Source organism: Topomyia yanbarensis, chromosome 3, assembly GCF_030247195.1.
Source record: "Topomyia yanbarensis strain Yona2022 chromosome 3, ASM3024719v1, whole genome shotgun sequence".
Lineage (NCBI taxonomy): Eukaryota > Metazoa > Arthropoda > Insecta > Diptera > Culicidae > Topomyia > Topomyia yanbarensis.
Genome location: NC_080672.1, coordinates 274812925 through 274833962, shown reverse-complemented (window position 1 = coordinate 274833962; position 21038 = coordinate 274812925). Strand labels below are relative to the sequence as shown.

At 36.3% G+C, this 21038-nt stretch overlaps 1 protein-coding gene across 4 annotated transcripts in view; it reads left to right on the top strand.

Annotated features, from left to right (window-relative positions):
• The window catches only part of LOC131690253 (anion exchange protein 3), a 198635-nt gene that overhangs the window by 62139 nt on the left and 115458 nt on the right, over window positions 1-21038 (top strand). The window contains exon 1 of one of the 4 annotated variants that reach the window (XM_058975854.1): window positions 12849-13200. The exons of the other annotated variants lie outside the window; for them this stretch is intronic. Within the exon in view, the coding sequence (XP_058831837.1) occupies window positions 13153-13200 (48 nt within the window). The 5' untranslated portion in view covers window positions 12849-13152. Of the gene's footprint in view, window positions 1-12848; window positions 13201-21038 lie in introns of those variants that run through there. 4 annotated transcript variants of the gene reach the window in all.

Below are 21038 nucleotides of genomic sequence, written 5' to 3'. Positions count from 1 at the left end.
TGTAAGTTAATGAAAAATGTGTATTTTGACGGTTGGAACAACTTCGTAGAATATATAAAACTCGTAGGAATGATAATTGAAAAAATATTTATATATTATATATTAAATATATTTTTGGGAGTCATCCAAATATAACGAACATTAACCTCTAAAGAGTTTAATGAAGATACTTAGTGTGCTCAGCAAAGATATTCGAGACAGCAATCTTAGCAACTGTTCCAAAGACGTCATTTCATTTCTACTACCAGAAAACAAATATTGAAAAATCTCACTTTGAGGAGGGTTAATCACTAAAGTCATAGTAGTAAATGACACACCTTGATAGTTGTTAAAAGTATCCCGAAAACACTGTCGCGGCCAGACTAGCTATACAAGGATTATTTTCACCAAATATAATCCTCTTAACTACTAGATAATGATGATCAAAACACCCTGTACATGGATATGTAAACCAATCGATCTGAAACTCGATTGTTCAATCGCGTCCTGAATGGCAGCGTTAGATAAATCATTCGACAAATGTTGGTATGTATGCATATAAATCAAACTGTTTGACTCCTTCAACTTTTAAAAGAAATCTGAAACTGTCAGATTGGGATTATAGAAAACCGTAACGCATCGAACACATAAATCCTAACAAAAACCGGACACGATAACTCTTGATAAAATCGTCTGAAATAGAAAATTTAATAAAAATTTTAAAACTTAGACTTGTAAATACTCGATGAACCAAAAAAACAATAAAAAATGAAATCATAAAAACCAAAAAATCTCATATTTTTAAGTATAATTATCCCATTTTTCTTCAAAATAATGGGGAGAAACATTTTTTTATTCAGTTTTCCGTGGTTCATCGACTGGTTACAGTTACTATGCATTTTCATAAAAAAAATCAAGTACAATCGTGGAATAGTTTTTGAGTTATCGTGTCCGCCTATTTGAAAAATGCGGTTTTGAGAAAAAACGCTATTAAAGTTGCGCCGATAGATTGAAATCATTGAAATACATAGCTGTTTAAAACAAAAGAAGGTCAGCGTGACCACCGAGAATGCACAAGACTTTTGTAGAGATTCAATACTTACAATTAATATGTCAAAAATGGACATTTCATTGTTACAGTTCTAATTTATGGTTCAAAATGGAAACAATCACCTGAAAATAGTATCCTCATCCTTCGAAGCTAATGGGAACAAATTGCACTGCCCTTTAGTTACGGTGAGTCTTGAAACACGTGCTCCGCTAGTTATCTAAACCATGCTTCAATCGATCAATAAACATTCAAGTGAAATGCGAAATCTAATTCAATTGTTTGGTCACATTTTGTGCTGGCTATTTCCAGTAATTTTGTTGTTGTTGTTTTCCATCAGTGGTCGCCTGCGAGATAATAAGAAGCTAATATCTGATACCAAGTATTCCATCATTTAACTTTGACATTGTGAGGATAACGGTGTATAAATTGCACCCTTTTGCGCTGGATCCGGATATAAGCTAGCATTTTGTCAAGTTGTTGCTTTATAGCAAACGCTCGAGTTAGAATGAAATAAAAAATAACGTCAAAACGTTTTTACCTTTGTATTGATGCAGACTAAATTGGCGTGAAAAGTAGAAATGTGGGTATTAGTAAAAAACAGCAAGCATATTTTGAGTTATATTTAACAGTTAGTGTTCAGCTGCTAACTTTTGATATTTTGTCAGATTCATTATTTACCTATAAACAAACCACCTTAAAAAACAAAATTAGTTGGAAATGCGTTTTACCGCAGATCACCCCAGAGTCCCACACGCATTTCAACAATCGAATGGCACTGATGATAGCAATTGACGTCTAATAAACAAGCATAAAATCTCGTTTTTTGTGATCTCGTAAGATAAGTAATTTTTGAGAACAGTGCAGTGTCGTCATTCATCGAACGACTCCAGAATGTCTAGTAAATGGTTGAACGCCTATCGCCTGCCGATCAATGTTTAGTAGTCTTAAACAACCGTGAACGGTAATATATTCGTCTCTTATCGTAATTTCTCACTATCTGAGTCTTGTTGGTGAACCGTTGGTGGATCGCGATATGCACGAAGTTTTTACATTTTTCTACGTCATACTCTATCATAAAATCGTCGAAACCCTATCAGTGTGTCCGATTATTTGAATGGTGATTTGGTGAATGCGTTGATAAGAAGCATTTTGTACATTAAGGGGGGCGGCTGGTGTAGATGACAAAAATAATAGACTTCTTTTTTATCCGCTTAAGGTTGCACAGAGAATGCGTAAAATTCGCAAACGAAAAAAGCAGTTTTTTTCCACACCGTATGTCAGATCTTCATAAAAATCAATCAGCGTATGTAGAATGTTGTTACTGTACTGCTGATTGATTTTTATGAAGATCTGACATACGGTGTGGAAAAAAACTGCTTTTTTCTTTTGCGAATTTTACGCATTCTCTGTGCAACCTTAATTGTTAGTATTGAACCTCTACAAAGGTCTCTCGATGGCCACGCTGAATTTCTTTTGTTTTAAACAGCCATGCATTCCACGCGCGTATTTGCTATAACACACGCAGATTTCAATTTATCGGCAATAATTTTGGAAAAACTGATAGCGATAAAAATGCAGTGTAAACAATACACTCTAAACTACTTCTACCCAAATTTTCAAGAAAAAATACCCGATGGGTTATTCTACAGTGTTTTTTCCGTGATGCAATTTGATGTAGGACACCCTTTAAGAGCGTTTTTCTCGAAACCGCGTTTTTCAAATTGGCGAACACGATAACTCAAAAACTAATCAACAAATTTACATGATTTTTTTAGGATCTCTATATGTGTAGCCTGTCGATGAACCACAGAAAACTGAATAAAAATTATTATTATTTTGATGAAAAGTGAGCGAATTTTACAGTAAAATATTTTAAAATTTAGATTCATGAAGCCATTTTCTAAAACTCGAACTTTTTTTCTATTTTTCGTAGTTCATCGACTAACTTCAAGCCTAAGCTTTACAAAACTTATTGAATTTCCTGTATCAGAAAAATTAGGCACATATTTTTTTTATTTCGTCAGTAGACTTCAGCGTCCAAAAAATTGTAATTATTCAAAAGGTACGGCCATTCATAATTTCAAAACTGCTGAATCGATATTTATTACCATAATTTATAAGAAAAAATTAAGTTGCGAGAAAAAGTTACTTGCGACCAAAGTCGAAAAAAACAGAATTTTTGAACATTTTTGAAAATTACAAAAAATTACAAATTACAACAGAAGATTTTTTTCATGTTTTCAGAATGAAATGTGATAGATAAATTATTCACACGAATTTTAAACTTCAGATCATTAGAATTGGATGAAAATGTGGATGGTATGAATCTTAAGAACTTTGTAGTTTTCACCCAATCCCACTTTCGGTCGAAAATAAGCTTTTCCACTTCAACGTTTTCGTATATGTTGGATTGAGTATTCTCAATAAGCTATGCACAACGTCACGAGAAGCCGTCAAAAAGTTCCTAATTCAGCATCGTTCAAAAACGGTGTTGAAAAAACCTTTTTGCCTTTCTCAATAGAAAGGTATTGCAATTGCTCTGAAAACCGACTTTTTAACGGAGGCCCGGAGGGCCGAGTGACATATACCATTCGATTCAGTTCGTCGATTTCGGCAAATGTCTGTGTGTGTATGTATGTGTGTATGTATGTATGTGTGAGTGTATGTGCGTATGTGTGTGTATGTGACCAAAAATGTCACTCGTTTTTCTCAGAGATGGCTGAACCGATTTTGACAAACTTAGTCTCAAATGAAAGGTGCAACGTTCCCATAGGCTGCTATTGAATTTCTAATGGATCCGACTTCCGGTTCCGGAATTACAGGGTGATGAGTACGAACACGCAGAAAATGTCGATTTTAATAAATTCTGCAATGAATGTATGAAGGTTAAAAACTTTCCAAAATATGACCACAACTGCTTCGATTTGTAGTATTAGGTCACTAACATCCATTCAAAGTCTATTTGGCCACATTGGCCACCATCATCGGTTCCGGAAGCCCCGGCGGAAGTATCTAAATTCAGAATAACAGTCACATCGGTTTCTCGGAGATGGCTAGACCGATTCGACTAAGCTTGGCCTCAAATGAAAGGTATTGTATCCCCGCAAATGGCTATTTAATTTCATCCCGATCCGACTTCCGGTTCCGGAGTTACAGGTTGTGGCGTGCGATCACATAGCAAATTGTGATTCAAACCGATACTCCGATGAAAGCAAAAAAGGTAAAAATTTCGCTAAAATGTCTCTCAAACAACTTAAATTTGCTGTTCTAGATCACCGACGGCCAACCAAACTTTCGTTGACTACATTGACCACCATAGATGGTGCCGGAAGTGCCCGGGAAAAGCGGCCATCTTTCAAAATTTACGAACTCACATCAGTTTCCCGGAAATGGTTTGGCCGATTTTCACAAACTTAGTCCCAAATGATAGCTATAATATCCCCACAGATGTCAATAGAATTTCGCACGGATCGCTTATATGGGTCCGGAAATATAGACTAAATCGTCCGGTCACATATGAAATTCCCATATAAGTCGGAACTCTATTTTTTTTTTCAAAGGGGGGACCATGAAATTTCAGAAATCGAATTCGTATTTTTGATGCCAAACATCTTTAAAATGCATGAAACGTCGAAATTTTATGTTATCTCGAAAAAATTTTTTTTATAAAAATCGACTTTTTGGGACTTTGCCGATTTCGCACCTTTTTGCCTTTCTCATATAAAGAAAGGCTATGCAATCACTGTAAAAATCGACTTTTTAACCGAGGCCCGGAGGGCCGAGTATCATACACCATTCGATTCAGTTCGTCGAGATCGGCAAATGTCTGTGTGTGTATGTATGTGTGTGTGTGTGTGTATGTGTGTGTGTCATTTAAACTCACACAATTTTCTCAGAGATGGCTGAACCGATTTTCGCAAACTTAGTTTCATCTGAAAGGTATAACGCTCCCATAAGCTGCTATTGAATTTTTAGTTGATCCGACTTCCGGTTCCGGAGTTACGGGTTGAAGAGTGCGGTCACACAGCAAATTCCCATATAAACTGGTACCACCATAATGTTCAAATGATGTAAAACATATTAAAATTGATGTAACATTACTCTAGTTTGCGGGTCTGGATCACTAATGATCAATCAAAGCAGCTTTGACCACATTGGCCACCTATGACGGTTCATGACGCCCTCGGGGAACCCGCCAAGTTCCTAAGCTAATATCACACCCATTCCACAACGAATTCTCTACCGATTTTTACGAACTTAATTTCAAATGAAAGATACAGTAATGCCATTGACTGCTGCTGAATTTCATTCGGTTCTGACTCTTGCTTCCGGTGTTACAGGGGTGTTAGTAAGGATACACTGGAATTTCCCATATAAATCGGTACAATCGTAATACCTCAGAGGCTAAAAACTATTGAAATGGTCACCAAATTACTTCTAATCGTAGATCTAGATCACTGATTACCAATCAAACATTCTTTGAATATATTGTCCACTATCGACGATTCCGGAAGTCCGGAATTCCGGGCATATTCCACAATTAAAGTCACATCGGTTCATCGGTGATGACTGAACCGATTTTCTCAAACCAAGTCTCAAATGGAAGGCAAAATATGCAGTTGAGTATTGCGTAGCCGCCCCTTCCCCCCCCTCCCCACCTTGCCCTTACACCTCCCTCCTTCATCACTCCCCTCTTCTTGGATCACCCTCACGCCCAGATTTCCTTCATCCACCCCGTATACCGAAATAAGATGAAGGATTTCTGACGCATCCTCCACACCCACTCTACTAAACCCCCATTCGCTACACGTTCAAACGCATTCCACCAACCTTTGCAAATTATAATCACATGAAGATAACATTGAACTCATGCTTATTAAGCTAATTAAATATTATTCTTTTGCCTTTCTTATATAGAAAGGTTATGCAATTGCTCCAAAAACCGACTTTCTAACCGAGGCCCGGAGGGCCGAGTCTCATATAACATTCGACTCAGTTCGCCGAGATCGCAAAATATATGTGTGTATGTATATGTGTATGTATGTATGTGTGTATGTATGTATGTGTGTATGTGTATGTGTGTATGTATGTGTGTGTATGTGCGGATTTGTTAACAAAATGTCCACATCGGTTACTCGGAGATGGCTGAACCGATTTTTACAAACTAAGATTCAAATGAAAGGTATAATATTCCCATAGGTTGCTATTGAATTTCATTTTCAACCGACGTCTTGTTCCGAATTACGAGTTGAAGAGTATGGTTACAAAACAAAATTTGTTGATTTTTCCAAATCGGTTTCTCGGAATTTTCTGAACCGATTTTGACAAACTTAATTTTAAATGAAAGGTCCATCAGCTGCTGTTGAATTTTGTGTGGATCCGAGTTCTGGTTCCTGAATTACAGGGTGATACGTACGATCACGCAGCAAATCCCGATTCTAACGAATTCTGCGATGAATGTAAAAAGGTGATTTTTTTTCCAAAATGTAAACACAACTGTTGAATTTGTAGATCTAGGTCCCCAACAGTCATTCAAAGTCTCTTTGGCCACACTGGCCACCATCGACGGATCCGGAAGCATCCAAAGTCAGAATAACGGTTATATTGGTTTCTCGAAAATGGCTAGATTTGCTCAACTTAGTCTCAAATGAAAGGTGTTGCGTCCCCAGAAACTGATATTAGATTCCATCTCCATCCGACTTCCAGCACCGGAGTTACGGGTTGTGGAGGTCGATCACATAGAAAACTCCGATTCAAACCGATACCGCGATGAATGCAAAAAGGTGCTCTTATATATACTTACCAAGTACAATTTTTGAAACAATTCAACAATACTGAATCTGGGTTTTTTACGGTTTTTTGGGGTTTTCGATTGATTGACACCGGTGTAGTGGAGTGACAGTTAACAGTTTTTCTTTGTGGCGAAGAGGGATGAACAAGAACAACGATTTTATTTGGTTCAGCCATTGATATAAAATTTATGTAAATAATTTATCTATCACATTAGAAAAAATTTAAACAAATAGTGATTTCGAAAATAAACGCATTTAAAGTTTTCAATACAAGTAATGATGCCGATTTTCCCAAAAAATAGGTATTGAGAGCTTTCTAATTTGTTTTTTTGGCATTAAGATTGTTAATAATGAGGCAAATCAAAATCCTTTGTTCAATCACTGGCCATTATGAGTCCAACGGTATCCGAAATAAGTTGCTCACTGTGAGGTCACTTTTAGAAAAAGTCGATATCGAAATAATCACTTTGAGGTAGCGTGTTATCAAGGGCTACAATTTTAGTTCTAGTTTTCAGATCGCACGGTTCCGCCAAGTTATTTCTTCAGTCACGGTTTCCGTCATGCTATTTCTAATTCGATATTCAGTAGCTTTATGAACATTATTCATAAAAACAAAGGTTGACTCATGATGTTTTTCATAGATATAGGAATATTAGAACACAAAAGACGAATTTCGCGAAAACTCAAACAAATATGGGCAGTACCTTCTCAGGTTCTAATGAAACTTTCTGTACATAAAGACTTTGTCACTAAAAGCCACTTTGCATATTTTGTTTTTCCAAAAATGATCTAGACTATCTTTTAAAAAAGGCCAAACTTTTTTTACCAATTTTTTTTCAAATGGCTATAGTCTAAAAATGACAAATCCTACAAAAAAATGTTGTAGGAGTGGTTTTCACAAAATTAGTCAAATTTTCGAAAAAAATGATAAAAATTCTTCATTGACTCCTACACTGGAAAAAAATCGATTTTAAAAATTTAATGTCGATTTACAAAACAACCATTTTTGATTTAGATGAAATTTTGTTACAAGATAGATAATTATGTTCCCTACCTACCGTCAAAAATTCATGTTGGGCACTTTTGAGGAAAAAAGTTATTTGAAAAAAACTTTACCTTGTTCAAACTGAATTTTTTTTCTTCAGTGTATTTTTGTCGAAAACTAAATCAATGAAAGTCATGATCATCTCAGAATCCATTTTCCCAGCTGCTAGTTGTCTGATACATGCAAAAAGTATCAATAACGAATTTGGTATATATTCATAACAAACTTGAATGAAGACTGGAAGATTGGAAGATTGGAAGACTAAAAGTCTGGAAGATTGTAAGACTGGAAGACAAGAAGACTGGAAGACTGGAAGACTGGAAGACAAGAAGACTGGAAGACTTGAAGACTGCAGTTCATTTATTCCTCTCAAAACTTATAAATTTTATGAAACAATTGACAAACTTTTCTAAAATTTATTTTATGTCTGTTGGAGCAGCAGCACAATACAAAAATAAGAAAAACTTTGTGTACATTCCAGTCAAAGTACGAGTTAAGGCTGGAGAGAGAATGGGCCAAAATCGAAAACGAAAAAAGCAGTTTTTTCCACACCGAGTGTTAGATCTTCATAAAAATCAATCAGCTTTTGTAAAATGTTGTTACAGTACAGCTGATTGATTTTTATGAAGATCTAACACTCGGTTTGGAAAAAACTGCTTTTTTCGTTTCTGATTTTTGCCGATTCTCTCTGCAACCTTAAGCGCAGAATGGCATTTTGTTGCAGCATCCCATGGAAAAGGACCCTGTGATGCTATTGCTGGCACTCTCAAGCGAATGGAAAAAAGCTAGTCTTGATCGCGACTATGGAAATACCATAACAAGTCCCCTAGAGTTATATAACTGGACAGTTGAACAAACTGATAAAAATATCACAAAATTAATTTTCTGCTACATATTCACTGAATAGCACAACAAAATGTCAAAAGAACTCTATAATAATGCCAAAACAATACCTGGAACTCAAAAATTCCCCAGTTTTGTGCCTATTCCTGGGGGCAAAGTAGATACGAAAAGATATTCTAATTCAGTAGATGAACTAAAAATATTTTCCAAGTATAGAAATAAAACAAAATAGCATGCATGAAGATAGTTTTAAGACAAATGTAAAATATAAAAATAAATAAATAATTATGTAAAACTCAATACATAATGTTGTGGTGGTTATTTCTTTCTCTAATTCTTCCTCAGCACCAAACAAGAAAGCAAAAAAGTAATATATGGAATATTTGTTTAACGACATAAACTCGTTTCAATGGGATTCTTAATTAAGGGGTTACATACCTTTTAGTGATAAAAATGTCAAGAAAGTTTGATAATTTGAGTAAAGCAATAAAGGAATGACTTCATTACATCAAACTTATAATATTTTGGTAGTACACTTTTCAGTAAAATAAACAAGCATAAGTTTATAAAAATAAATTGATAATTGGCGGAGTTATGGCTTTTTCCCCGAAACCCTTTTTTATTTAAGAGGTTTGCGGTGATCGCGATTGGTCGTCTAAAAGCCCAAAACTCAAAAAAAAAATATTAGTATATGACTATTTCTCGTACCTTAACGATTAGTTGAATAAATAATAATTTTGTCCTGCATTCGTGAACGTTTTCAGTAAAAAATCGCTGTTTTAAGCTCTAAAAATTGTATTAAAAATTCTTATCCATGAAACAAAAATTTATGAATAAAAAAGGAATTAATTACGATCAATTGAAAAAAATAAGAAAATTTATTGAGTAGTTTTTCGGTAATCGTGATCACGGAAAAACCATTTTAAGTAAAACGACATTTCGAGAAAATCGAGTTTAAAATTTCAAATTACCACTGCTCTTGGTAGACGAAGCGCGCTTGGAAGCGCTGTAACTTTCGATCTATTTGTTGGATCTTTATGAAAATTTGGGAAACTATTCGCAAGGAGTTGTACTTTCAGATAAAGTAATAAAAAATTTCGATTTCATGAAAAATGAAAAAGTAGTTAACCCCTTAATAAAAATATGCTTAGTTGCTAAATTAGACAATATCTTCTCATTGGTTTAGTTTTCGATAAAAATACACTGAAGAAAAAAAATCAGTTTGGACAAGGAAAAGTTTTCTTTCAGATAACTTTTTTTTCCTCAAAAGAAGCGAATCCTGACTAACAACCCACCCACTACCCAATCCGTGGTACTTATGGGAGTGTCACTGAGTCAGGGCCTTCCGTTTAGTAAGTACCACATCAACACTTCCTTTCTCATCCCAAGTTACGGTAAAGATGGTCGTGGCCCGCAATGGTGGCTCTCAAGCGAAACTCTCGCTTGGACTGGATCAATTGTTATTCCCAAACAATGCTCCTCAAGTAGTCTGGATGGAAATGAGAGTCATCAGTCTGAAATCTACGAAGTATACCGTGCTTATGCCACGCAAATAACTTTTTTTCCTCAAAAGTGCCCAACTTGAATTTTTGACGGTAGGTAGGGAACATAATTATCTATCTTGTAACAAAATTTCATCCAAATCAAAAATGGTTTTTTTTTAAATTTTTAAAATCGATTTTTTCCAGTGTAGGAGTCAATGAAGATTTTTTTTAATATTTTTATTCTAAAGTTTGACTAATTTTGTGAAAACCACTCCTACGACATTATTTTGTAGGATTTGTCATTTTTAGACTATAGAAAAAAATTGGGAAAAAAAGTTTGGCCCTTTTCAAAAGACAGTCTAGATCATTTTTGGAAAAACAAAATATACAAAGTGGCTTTTTGTGACAAAGTCTTCATGTACAGAAAGTTTCATTAGAATCTGAGAGGGTGCTGCCAACTCTGAATACGATTTGGCGCAAAATTCGTCAAAATCAAAAAAAAATCTGGTTGTGTTCTCGTGAACAATTTCACGAAATTCGGGATTTTATTCATGGATCCATTCAATCCTCGTGAACTAAATCATGATATGTAATATTTTAGCCATGATCCAATATCCGTGCTCGACAAATAGTTCACAAAATCATCAAATATTAAAAAAATAGTAGAAATAGTTCACGAAAGCATGAAATATTATTCATGTATTCGTGAACTGGTTCATGATACCTAGTCACAACTTACCATTCGTTTTCGTGAAAAAGTTCACGAAATCAAAAAATATTATTTATGTTTTCCTTAACTGGTTCATGATTCCTAGTACATGATTTACAATCTATTTTGCGTGCTGGTGATATTTAGAAGATATCCCCAATCATTTACAATTTCATGTAACATGGTAATGAAATTTTTACGTGAACTCTTTTACAAAATTTGGAGTATTATTCGTGGAATCATTTGAAATGGCCAGCGGCTAGCGACCAGTAGTTCTTAAATCGTGAACATGAATTGCTCTATTCATGATTAAAATATCACGATAACATGAACAGAAGTTACAAAAATCATGTCTAAGTTCTTGAAATCATGAACACAAATCACACAACTCGTGACAAAAATATCTAAAATCGTGACTAAGATCCTGAAATCATGAACGTGAATCACTCTACTCATGTCTTAAATTTCACGATAACGTGAATAAAAATTACGAAAACCGCGACTAAGATCCTGAAATGATGAACTTCAATCTCGCTAGTCTGACAGAAAAATCCGATAAAAACTCATGAATAAATAGTACGGTAACGTGATGAGAAATCACAAGAATCGCGAATAAGCTCTTTAAATCATGAACAACGTTTGACTGTCGACTGTGTATTCCCAACTCATGAACAAGAATCACAACAAAAACTAAACATGTACAGGGAACAACAACAGTTACCTAACCAAATATTCCAATGGTACGCCATGTGTATATTTGGGGCGAACTAGTTTTTTGAAAACACAAATAGTTTCATGAATACGAGGTTTATTATTCATAATTTCAGGAGCTTGGTCACGGTTTTCAAAAATCTTTCAGTTTACGAAATCGTGATCTTTTGTTCATGAATTTATGAACGGATTTTTTCCGTGTAACATTTTGTTGAATGCAATAAGCTGGCCAGATCGGGAATGCACGAAATCGGGCGGACAAAATCGGAGACCGACAAAAACGGATCATTGTGTTTGGAATTAATGCTGATAAAAATAACACCATTGCAATGCCATAGAAATAGCGAGTGGTGGTAGTTCAACATTCAGAAAACAGCATCGAACGCTAAACAAATAATTCGGCATGAGCGTTATCATTGCTACTTTCAGAAAATATTTTGCAGTCAGGAACTTGGTAGTTGGTGCTATAGGTTCGATTAATAATTTACTTTTTAAAAAAATATATCCAAAAACTGTTTCATTTTGATATCTTTCTACGATTTTGTTTGCTGCCAATTTGGGTATGAGACTTCGAACCGTAAGAATCCTGACTGTAGTCCAACTGCTGAAAATGAAACGTAAATTATCCGCTTGGTACGTTTCTATCCTCCCGCCAGGTCGTCGTTCACAACCTTCACCCTAGACAGCTGGCATGGACACAAACACCTTCATAGATATAATATCGAAAGTCGTTATACTTCGTGTTGTTTGTAAAACACTGGAATAGATAGCCAATAGGGGTAAGATATCCAGTCTCTTTTCACCCTATTCTTTTTGTCATATTACGAATTTAAAGCCAAATGTTTGATTAGCGCTCACTAGCTTTACCTAACGTATTGGTGTAAATAAAATGATGAAAGTTAGGGCACTCTACTAGAATTATCGATTGACTCAAATACGAGTTATTCGCAATTATCAGCCCACATTTGGTTTCTATTATTTAACGCGTATAAAGTAATGCATGTGTATTTCGTCTATTGTAGGTGGAATAAATTACGAAATAGTGTGCCATCTTCTGTCAACATAGGCATATCACCCTATATGAATAAAAACACAACGAAGACTAAACAAATACCTTCTGGGCGGCAAATACAGCCCAATGCACTAGTCATAGCTTCGAACTATTTAGAACTGTTGCAGATAAGAACCGGACGCTTGGCGTGTCTGGTAGTAGTTGTTGCGTTGATGGCACCGGAAATGGGCACCTCCTTGCTATACTCTTCACCGGCTTAATTGTGTTCAGCGGTCGCGTGTGAATCACGTTCATAATACCGGTCGGTCCTTGAAGTAATGAAGGTAGCTTTCCTTCCAGTGTTGTGTTTAGTCCTGTTGACTAAAGCGCGAAGAATTTTTCCAGTATGAAGTGGTTTGATGTGATTTATGTCAAGTGGCGTTGACACTCGAACCAATATTGGAAGAGGAATAGTGGCGCAGAATATTAGTGATAACACGTAGTAATCCCTCCCGCGTACCGAACGACGTCGATTGATGAAGGCAGCATGAGTGCCGTATCACCTCTGGTCAAGTTCAGGGCTAAGCACTGTCTGGTAGGTGACGAACAGTGTTGGACAGTACAAGAATTTTGAAAAGCATCGTTATCAGCAGGCCTGTGTGCCGGAAAAAATAAACGGTTTTAATGGTTCATTAATAGCTCGAAATTTAGCTGATAGATGCGAAATAATATAAACAACTTGTGCAATCTACGATTTTATTAGACAACTGAATCACAAGAAGATTAAAATTGGTTTTAGAGCCTTCAAATTGTGTCGTGTCTCGATCGTAAATTATTTTGATAAGCGGAGGAGCGTCATTTTGGGTATGTCTCTCGGACCAAGCTGAATTAACTTGTCTACTGAATGAACTTTTGAATTTAAAGCAACTCCATCGGACATTACGGTTTTAATTCGGATAATGTAGGCGTAAGAGTACCTTCAATCAGAACACTTTCCTCGAAACTGACTATTGGAACTTGTTTGTTTATGCGACTAAGCAATTAAAACCAAATAATTGATTTCTGATATTTTAACTAACATTCGAACAAACACATATAACATTGACTATTAACCTTAACGCAGTATACTAGCAAAGATCTTCGATGTAAATATGAGGACCGGAAATATGTAGCATGTAAATTTAAAAGATGTACATATTACAATACAGGAATATTACTTATGTGCCAAAAGCAATACATTTTCTACAATACCACTCTATAACAGTATACGTGACCTTGTCCTTGATCGCGAAAAAAATCGATAGCCCACCGGCATCATAGTGCAACAGTGTACACTCCCAACGAGGTCTCGCAGTTATCCATACATTCTGTACTATAAACATTGCACTTGCGTCCTGCTTCCTCCAGCCAATTGTATTCTAACTGCACAGAGGCTTGTGTTTCGTTTATTCAGACTATTTATTTGACGCGGCCTGTTGCATTAGCTTGATGTGTCTTTTTTACATTTTTAAAATGGTTTCTACTATAGTTTTACAATTTGATAAAACACTAGAAACTGGCTGGCTGGTCAAAATACATTTATTAAGACTGTAGGTGACAATTTGAGATGTTTCAGGCACAGGAGCACAGTTCAGCGTTTCCTTATCACTTTTAGCAAGAATAATTATTAAGTTGGTAGAAATGGATTTATCCCAACATAAGAGTCTTGACAGTTCCAAGAATAAGATAAATTTTTTCCTCGAATCGTCAAGAAATCTATTAAATAAAAACTGCACGACCAGACAACGTATCCGATATCGCAATAGACCTCGACACAACATTCTTTATCTTTGTAAACAGGTTGAATACAGTTTTATTTTCAAAATATTAAAGCTTGAAGACAAAAGTTGGGGTAAAACAGGTTTCATTTGAAAGCTTATTCTTGAGTTTATACTTTTCATTCGATTTAGTTAACATGTAAAACTGACTCGGAAATCACTGCGTTAAAAAATTAATAACTTCCCCTACTAAAGATGGATTTATTTGCTGTTTTCGACAAAGTTGTAGGCAATAAAATCTATTATCCTATGCTTTACAAACTTCAAGTGCGTTGGTCTGGTAGCTAGACATGTCCGATATAGCTCAAATTTAGAACAGAAGTTCCTAGGGGTGGACACATTGAATTTTCAAAAATTCGTATTTTCTCTGGGCTGTCTAGTATGCATCCTACCATGTACCTGGTGGTTGTATGGAGAAAGTTGATACTTTATTGTCATTTCTATTTCAGATAAAGTAATGTTTCGATTATATCACTATGCGTTTATATCAATACTCGTTTATATCACCCTCGATTATATCACGGAATTATCTCAATTATATCACGCTTTTTGGAAAACAGACAAGGCACACTACGTTTTGATCAAATTAAGCCACAGGTTGTGTCCTGGCACTTTTAAGATATTTTTACAATTGATTTGCTGATTTACATGTAGGGTAATGAGCTCATTATTGGGTTTCGGACTATTGCGTTAAGGGTTTATATATGATGAGGTCGGTCAAAAAGTCCAACTTTTTTATTCTTTTATCTTAAAGTATAGGTTCTTTAGAATATATCTTAAATTTTTATAAAGGTCTAAGTAGTAGAAGCAAAGTTATGGCGCTGTTCACCGTGAGCAGAGGGCGTTACGCGAAGCTTTAAACGTGAATAATCTCAAAATCATGTTTTACCAAAAGCGTTGTTGCAATGACTAGGATAGGCCAAACATCTTTCGGCTGATTCCAATTTTTGTTTTGAATTCTTCGTAACTTATTTGCCGTGTCCTTAAGGGACCGTCTGGTGTAGCAGGTAAACAAATCGACATCTTTTTTAACTGTTAGTTATCCGCAGGAAAATCTAACAAAATAATGAGAAAAACAACATACGCAAGATATGGTAGGTATGCCGAGATATGCGTTTTCTCTTGAATTGATGTGAATACTTTTCTTTTGCAAGAACAACATCAACGATTGGATATGGGACTATTTCTATGGATGTTGAAACAACGGGAATCGTAGGCCCTTCGAATACACTGTTTTAATAGTCTAGATATTTGCCCAAAACCTTAACGTGCCAGATTTTTTCAAGTTTAGTTTTGGGTGGTTCAACAATTTTAATAAACAGTACGGGATACGAAAAGTGAAACTCTGTGGGAAAAAATTATCTATTTGACCCAATACGTTGAACAAAGATGGCGGACGCTGCTCTAACCAACGACTTCAAATGGATAGTGTGATAATAGAAACATGGCAAAAATAGGCTCAGTACCCTACTATGATTTATTCTTTTTGACTAACTTTAACTTTTTAATACTTTTTGTTAATATAAATACATGGATTAATGCTTGAATGTAATTTTTTGTTTGTTTTGAATATATCACGCTTCAAATATATCACGCTAAAATACAGACCGACCGTGATATAATCGAAACATTACTGTACATAATGTAATGCATCTAGGGACCCTTACAATCTAACCAGCCCCCGAAATATTTGCAGATGACGATCTAAGCCATCATTTCACTTATTATTAGGAACTGAACTACGCCGGTTCCCGATTTCTGGGAACAGTAGAGAATTCGTTACCTCGCTGAAGATCCCAAGCTGAGAAATTGAGCAAAATATCTTGCAATGCAGGAATTTTAATTAATTACTAATACTAAACCATCTAGCCTAATAATATCTTCAAGAAAGTTTTTTATCATTTCGATTATAGAAGTCATTCGTCTCATTTTCGGGTTAGAAAAATCTCTATTTAGCAAAGTCCCTAACCCTATGTGCGGGGCTAGGAATCTAGCCCAGGTGAGCTGCGTACAAGGCAATCGGTTTACCAACTACACTATGCCTACCCCTTCAAGAAAGTAGTTGTGCTTTGCAAGGCGCTTCTTTTCGTTTAAGGGTTTCAGCGCGAAAAAAATGACTTTTTTGCGATTTTTTACAAATTTGGGTGAAGCGAATTGATCAAAGCTTTTGTACATCATAATGTATCGTTTCATTACCATTCTGTTATTTTTTATGCAAATATATAGATAAGCGACTCAGTGACGAAGCTTTTTATAGAACGTCTCTGAAAAAAAACACGATAACTGCCATTCAAAAACTACCTGAACAAAGTCGAACATCAAAATTACAACAACTAGAATTCGTATTTTGATAATAGCATCAAATTAAAATCTTATTTTGCCGCAAAGTTTTAGATTGTTTTAAATGTTACATCAAAGTTTTATCTCATTTTGCTATCTGCGTTTTTAGAAGAAATCTAAATACATATTTTGTTATTAAAACAATAGCTAAATGAGCTTTCAATTTACTATTTTTCACAAAAAAATAGCTTTCAATTTGCTAGTTTTCACAACAAAAAAAATACTGCCGTTCTCTCAGACTCATCTCCATCTAATACAACCTGATTCTGGATGGTCTACTTCATGGCCAAAGAATAGCCATATAACATCATCGATATATCGCGTTATTTAACTAAACTATACTCCGCCGTGACGGATGTCGCCATTATCCGACCAGATAACTATTGAACAGGTAAATATGATTGGTAGCTGCGAGTTTTTTTACAACGAAATATCCTGTCTACGTACCAGCGCGGGAAGCAGAGACTGATGGTGTAGTCTCCGACATGGGCCTTTTTTGTGAAGATCCGTTGAAGTATGGGCTTGGCTGCTTCAAGAACCCTTTGCTTCAGTTAGTGAAAATTCTGCACTGCCAGCATGTTCATTCAGCAAAAAATCGAGGAGTATACTAAAACATCTTATTTGAACTGGGTTCGTCAACCTGTTCGCCTTCTTGTACCGCGGGGTACGAACTGCCAAATTTGCAAACAATTGATGATATATTGTAGAAACAAGACACGGTGTGCAAAATTCGGACAGAATCGTGAAAATGATTTTTGCAATGACGATGTTGAAAAGTCGTCCTACTGTGGGAAGACTTCGCATGATCTCTCGATTCTTTTGAGGAACGCTTCGAGAATAAATGCTAAAGAGGGCTATGCCATCGGCCATGACTGATTTCTACACTCTCTTGTTCACTAAAGGCTCTAAAAATCCCATTGAGTGACCATCTTCTAATATGTCTATACATTTTCGAATTATGTCCTCTCTTAAAGACATTGCCATCGGTGGAGTTAACTGTAGAAAAATTGTGCTCACTGTAGGAAAAAAGTATAAGACTTTTAAGAATATCTAAAATGTCGAAAACTGTAAAAATCCAGTCAACCCTAGCAGAAAATTACAGTAGTCCAGCATTGGAGTGAGTCTCTGTTTGTAGAATGGGGACATAAACTGATGTTCATGGAACCCTTTGTTGAAACTCAAATTTCAAAGCCTGGGAGGAACTTGATTCTACTTCAAGGGGTTATATTATTATTATTTCCTGATTATACATCATATTAGCATGATTTAATCTGTTCCACAATATTCCGCCACGTCACTAGGTCAGTTGCTACTTGTCTCCAACCTCTCAGGTGCCCGATACTCGCCAAGTTCTGCTCCACTTGGTCCAGCCACCGGGAACGCTGCGCTCCTCTCCGTGTTGTACCTGCCGGGTTGGAGGTGAAAACCAACTTGGTGGGGTTGTTGTCCGGCATCCTCACAACATGCCCCGCCCACCGTATCTTTCCAGCTTGAGCTACTTTCCGGATACTTGGCTCACCATAGAGTCGCGCAAGTTCGTGGTTCATCCTTCTCCTCCACACGCCATCCTCCTGTAAACCACCGAAGATTGTTCTCAGCATCCCTCTTTCGAAGACTTCGAGTGCTTGCAGAGCATTGTCCACGTTTCGTACCCGTAGAGAACCACCGGTCGAATCAGTGTGTTGTACATGGCGCATTTCGTGCGGTGGTGAAGCGTTCTGGATCTTAAAGTTTTGTGGATAGTAAGCACGACTTCCAGAGATAATACGCCTTCTGATCTCCCGGCTGGTGTTATTGTCCGCAGTCACTATGAGCCTAGATAGACGAACTCGTCAACCACCTCGAACTCGTCGCCGTCGATCGTAATACTACTGCTATCGCGATCGGTTCCGCCAGCCAGCATGTACTTCGTCTTAGACACATTTAACTTCAGTCCTACTCGTGCAGCTTCGCGCTTCAGTCGGGTATACAGATCTGCTACCGTCTCCTTGTTTCTACCGATTATGTCCACGTCGTCAGCGAAGCACACGAACTGTCCGGACCTCGTGAAAATCGTGCCCCGCATGTTGAACCCCGCTCTTCGCATTACACCTTCCAGCGCTATACTACCCATGATCGCATATCAGTCCCATAAAGATAGGAAATCCCATAGAAAACGGGACAACTATGCGATCATGGGTAGTATATTGAACAGCAGGCAGGACAACCCATCGCCTTGTCTTATTCCGCTGCGTGTTTCAAACGGACCCAAGAGGCCACCCGAAATTTTGACACAACACCTTACACCATCCATCGTAGCCTTAATCAGTCTTGTCAGCTTCCCAGGGAAGCCGTTCTCGTCCATCATTTTCCGTAGCTCGACACAGTCCACCGTGTCATATGCGGCTTTAAAGTCGATGAACAGGTGATGTGTCGGGACCTGGTATTCACGGCTTTTTTGGAGGATTTGCCGTATAGTAAAGATTTGGTCGTTTGTTGATCTGCCGTTGATGAAACCGGCCTGATAACTCCCGACAAATCCATTTACCAGCGGTGATAGGCGCCGGAACAGAATCTGGGACTTCAAGGGGTACTTCCATTGATTTTATTTATTGTAGTTGGAACACCCATCCAGAAGAGGAAAGATTGCCCCAAGACGCCCCTGATTTAACAAAAGACGTTCGCTCATGTGAGTCTCATCAAAAATTGATATGCTTCCCTGTTGATCAATAATGGCTTATACTACCCATACCCTTAACTGGATACTTTTAGACCAAAGCTTATGGCAGTTATTTTTTATATTAAAATCATTGACATATTTGTTCTACCTTGCATCAAATATGCGTATCTAAAACACACACAGAAATTATACTGATAATGCCTATGTCTAGTAAAACTGGTCAGACATTACCGATTTCATTGTATTGGGTTAGTAATACCTCATTGTCTTCTGCATTACTAATTCATAATTGTAAGCGGAAACCGCCCATGCATATAACCCAGAATAGATCGAGACTAATAGCTCGAAGTAAAGAAGACTACCCAGTAATGGTGTAACTGAACAGCACCATAGCAATTTCAATACCATATTAACCATTTAGGGGGAGGCTTCTCCTGTAAAAGGATAAAAAAATCGAAACTCAATCCTGCCTTTTGGGGGATTTTTTTTCACATAAGCTTTCGCATCATTCACCATTTCGGTCAGTTTTTCCCGTTTGATACCACCAAAAAGTCAAGGTATTGGCACTTATCAGGGCGTGCCCCTCCCCTTTACCATCCGGCTGGTGCCGCCTATGCATAAAACGGTATGATGGTGATTGGTGTGATTTGCGAAAAACTGCATAAATGATCAATCAATTATTATGAATAATATAATTATGAATAGATTCCCTTCTATTCACAAATTTAATCCTAACTGCTTAACGGGATATTGGAACTCTTATGCTTAAACGTCATTAAATTGTTCGTTCTTTTCTTCCACAGACATATCATGTTTGATTTTTGATAAATGTATGCAACTGTAATAAAAAATGAATTGAGAAATTGTTATCATTAATTCACTACTCTTCTTTATACGAATCCTAACTTATTAACGGAAAGCCGGATCTCCCACATTTTATCGTTTTTGAATTACATTTTTATTCCCTACATTGCATGAGGTTTCAAGTAATTTGAGAATAACTAAATGAGAGGCACGCGTAGCGTATACACCTAGAACAAAATCGTATAAATTTACGTCTCCTGACCCTAACATATACGAGCATCAAAAATAGTTTAGTTTCAAGTTTGATTATAATTTTACATGACGTTGAATTTCATAAATCACGTAATTTTACTCCACATATAGCGTTTGTTCTGAATGGCAGTAAGTGTAATTTTATGTTATTCCGCATGAGTAAAAATTTCTGAAGTGGCCCCCATTTTCCACAAAGTGGTGAATTTTGCCAAACAAGTTCTTATTTTATTGTTTAGGTACTCGTGAACATCTTCGTGAAATATTTTGTCGTTATTCGAAACATTTATAATAGTTTTTGTTAATTGAAAGTTTATACACCTTTTTATTGTAATATTTTTACAGCCAAATTTCAATTTCGAATTGCACCAAACTTCACTGGTGGTTTAATAAAGGTTTAGTCTAGAAAAAGTCGAAATGTTTAACAAATGCTAACTATTTCTACTATTTTTTAAACAATTTTTCAAACAAATACAGTTTGAATCGGTTTCTTCACGCGATATTCATACAGTTTAAATTGTAAAATGTTGCATATATTATCAGCTTTCAATTCCAAGAAAAAAC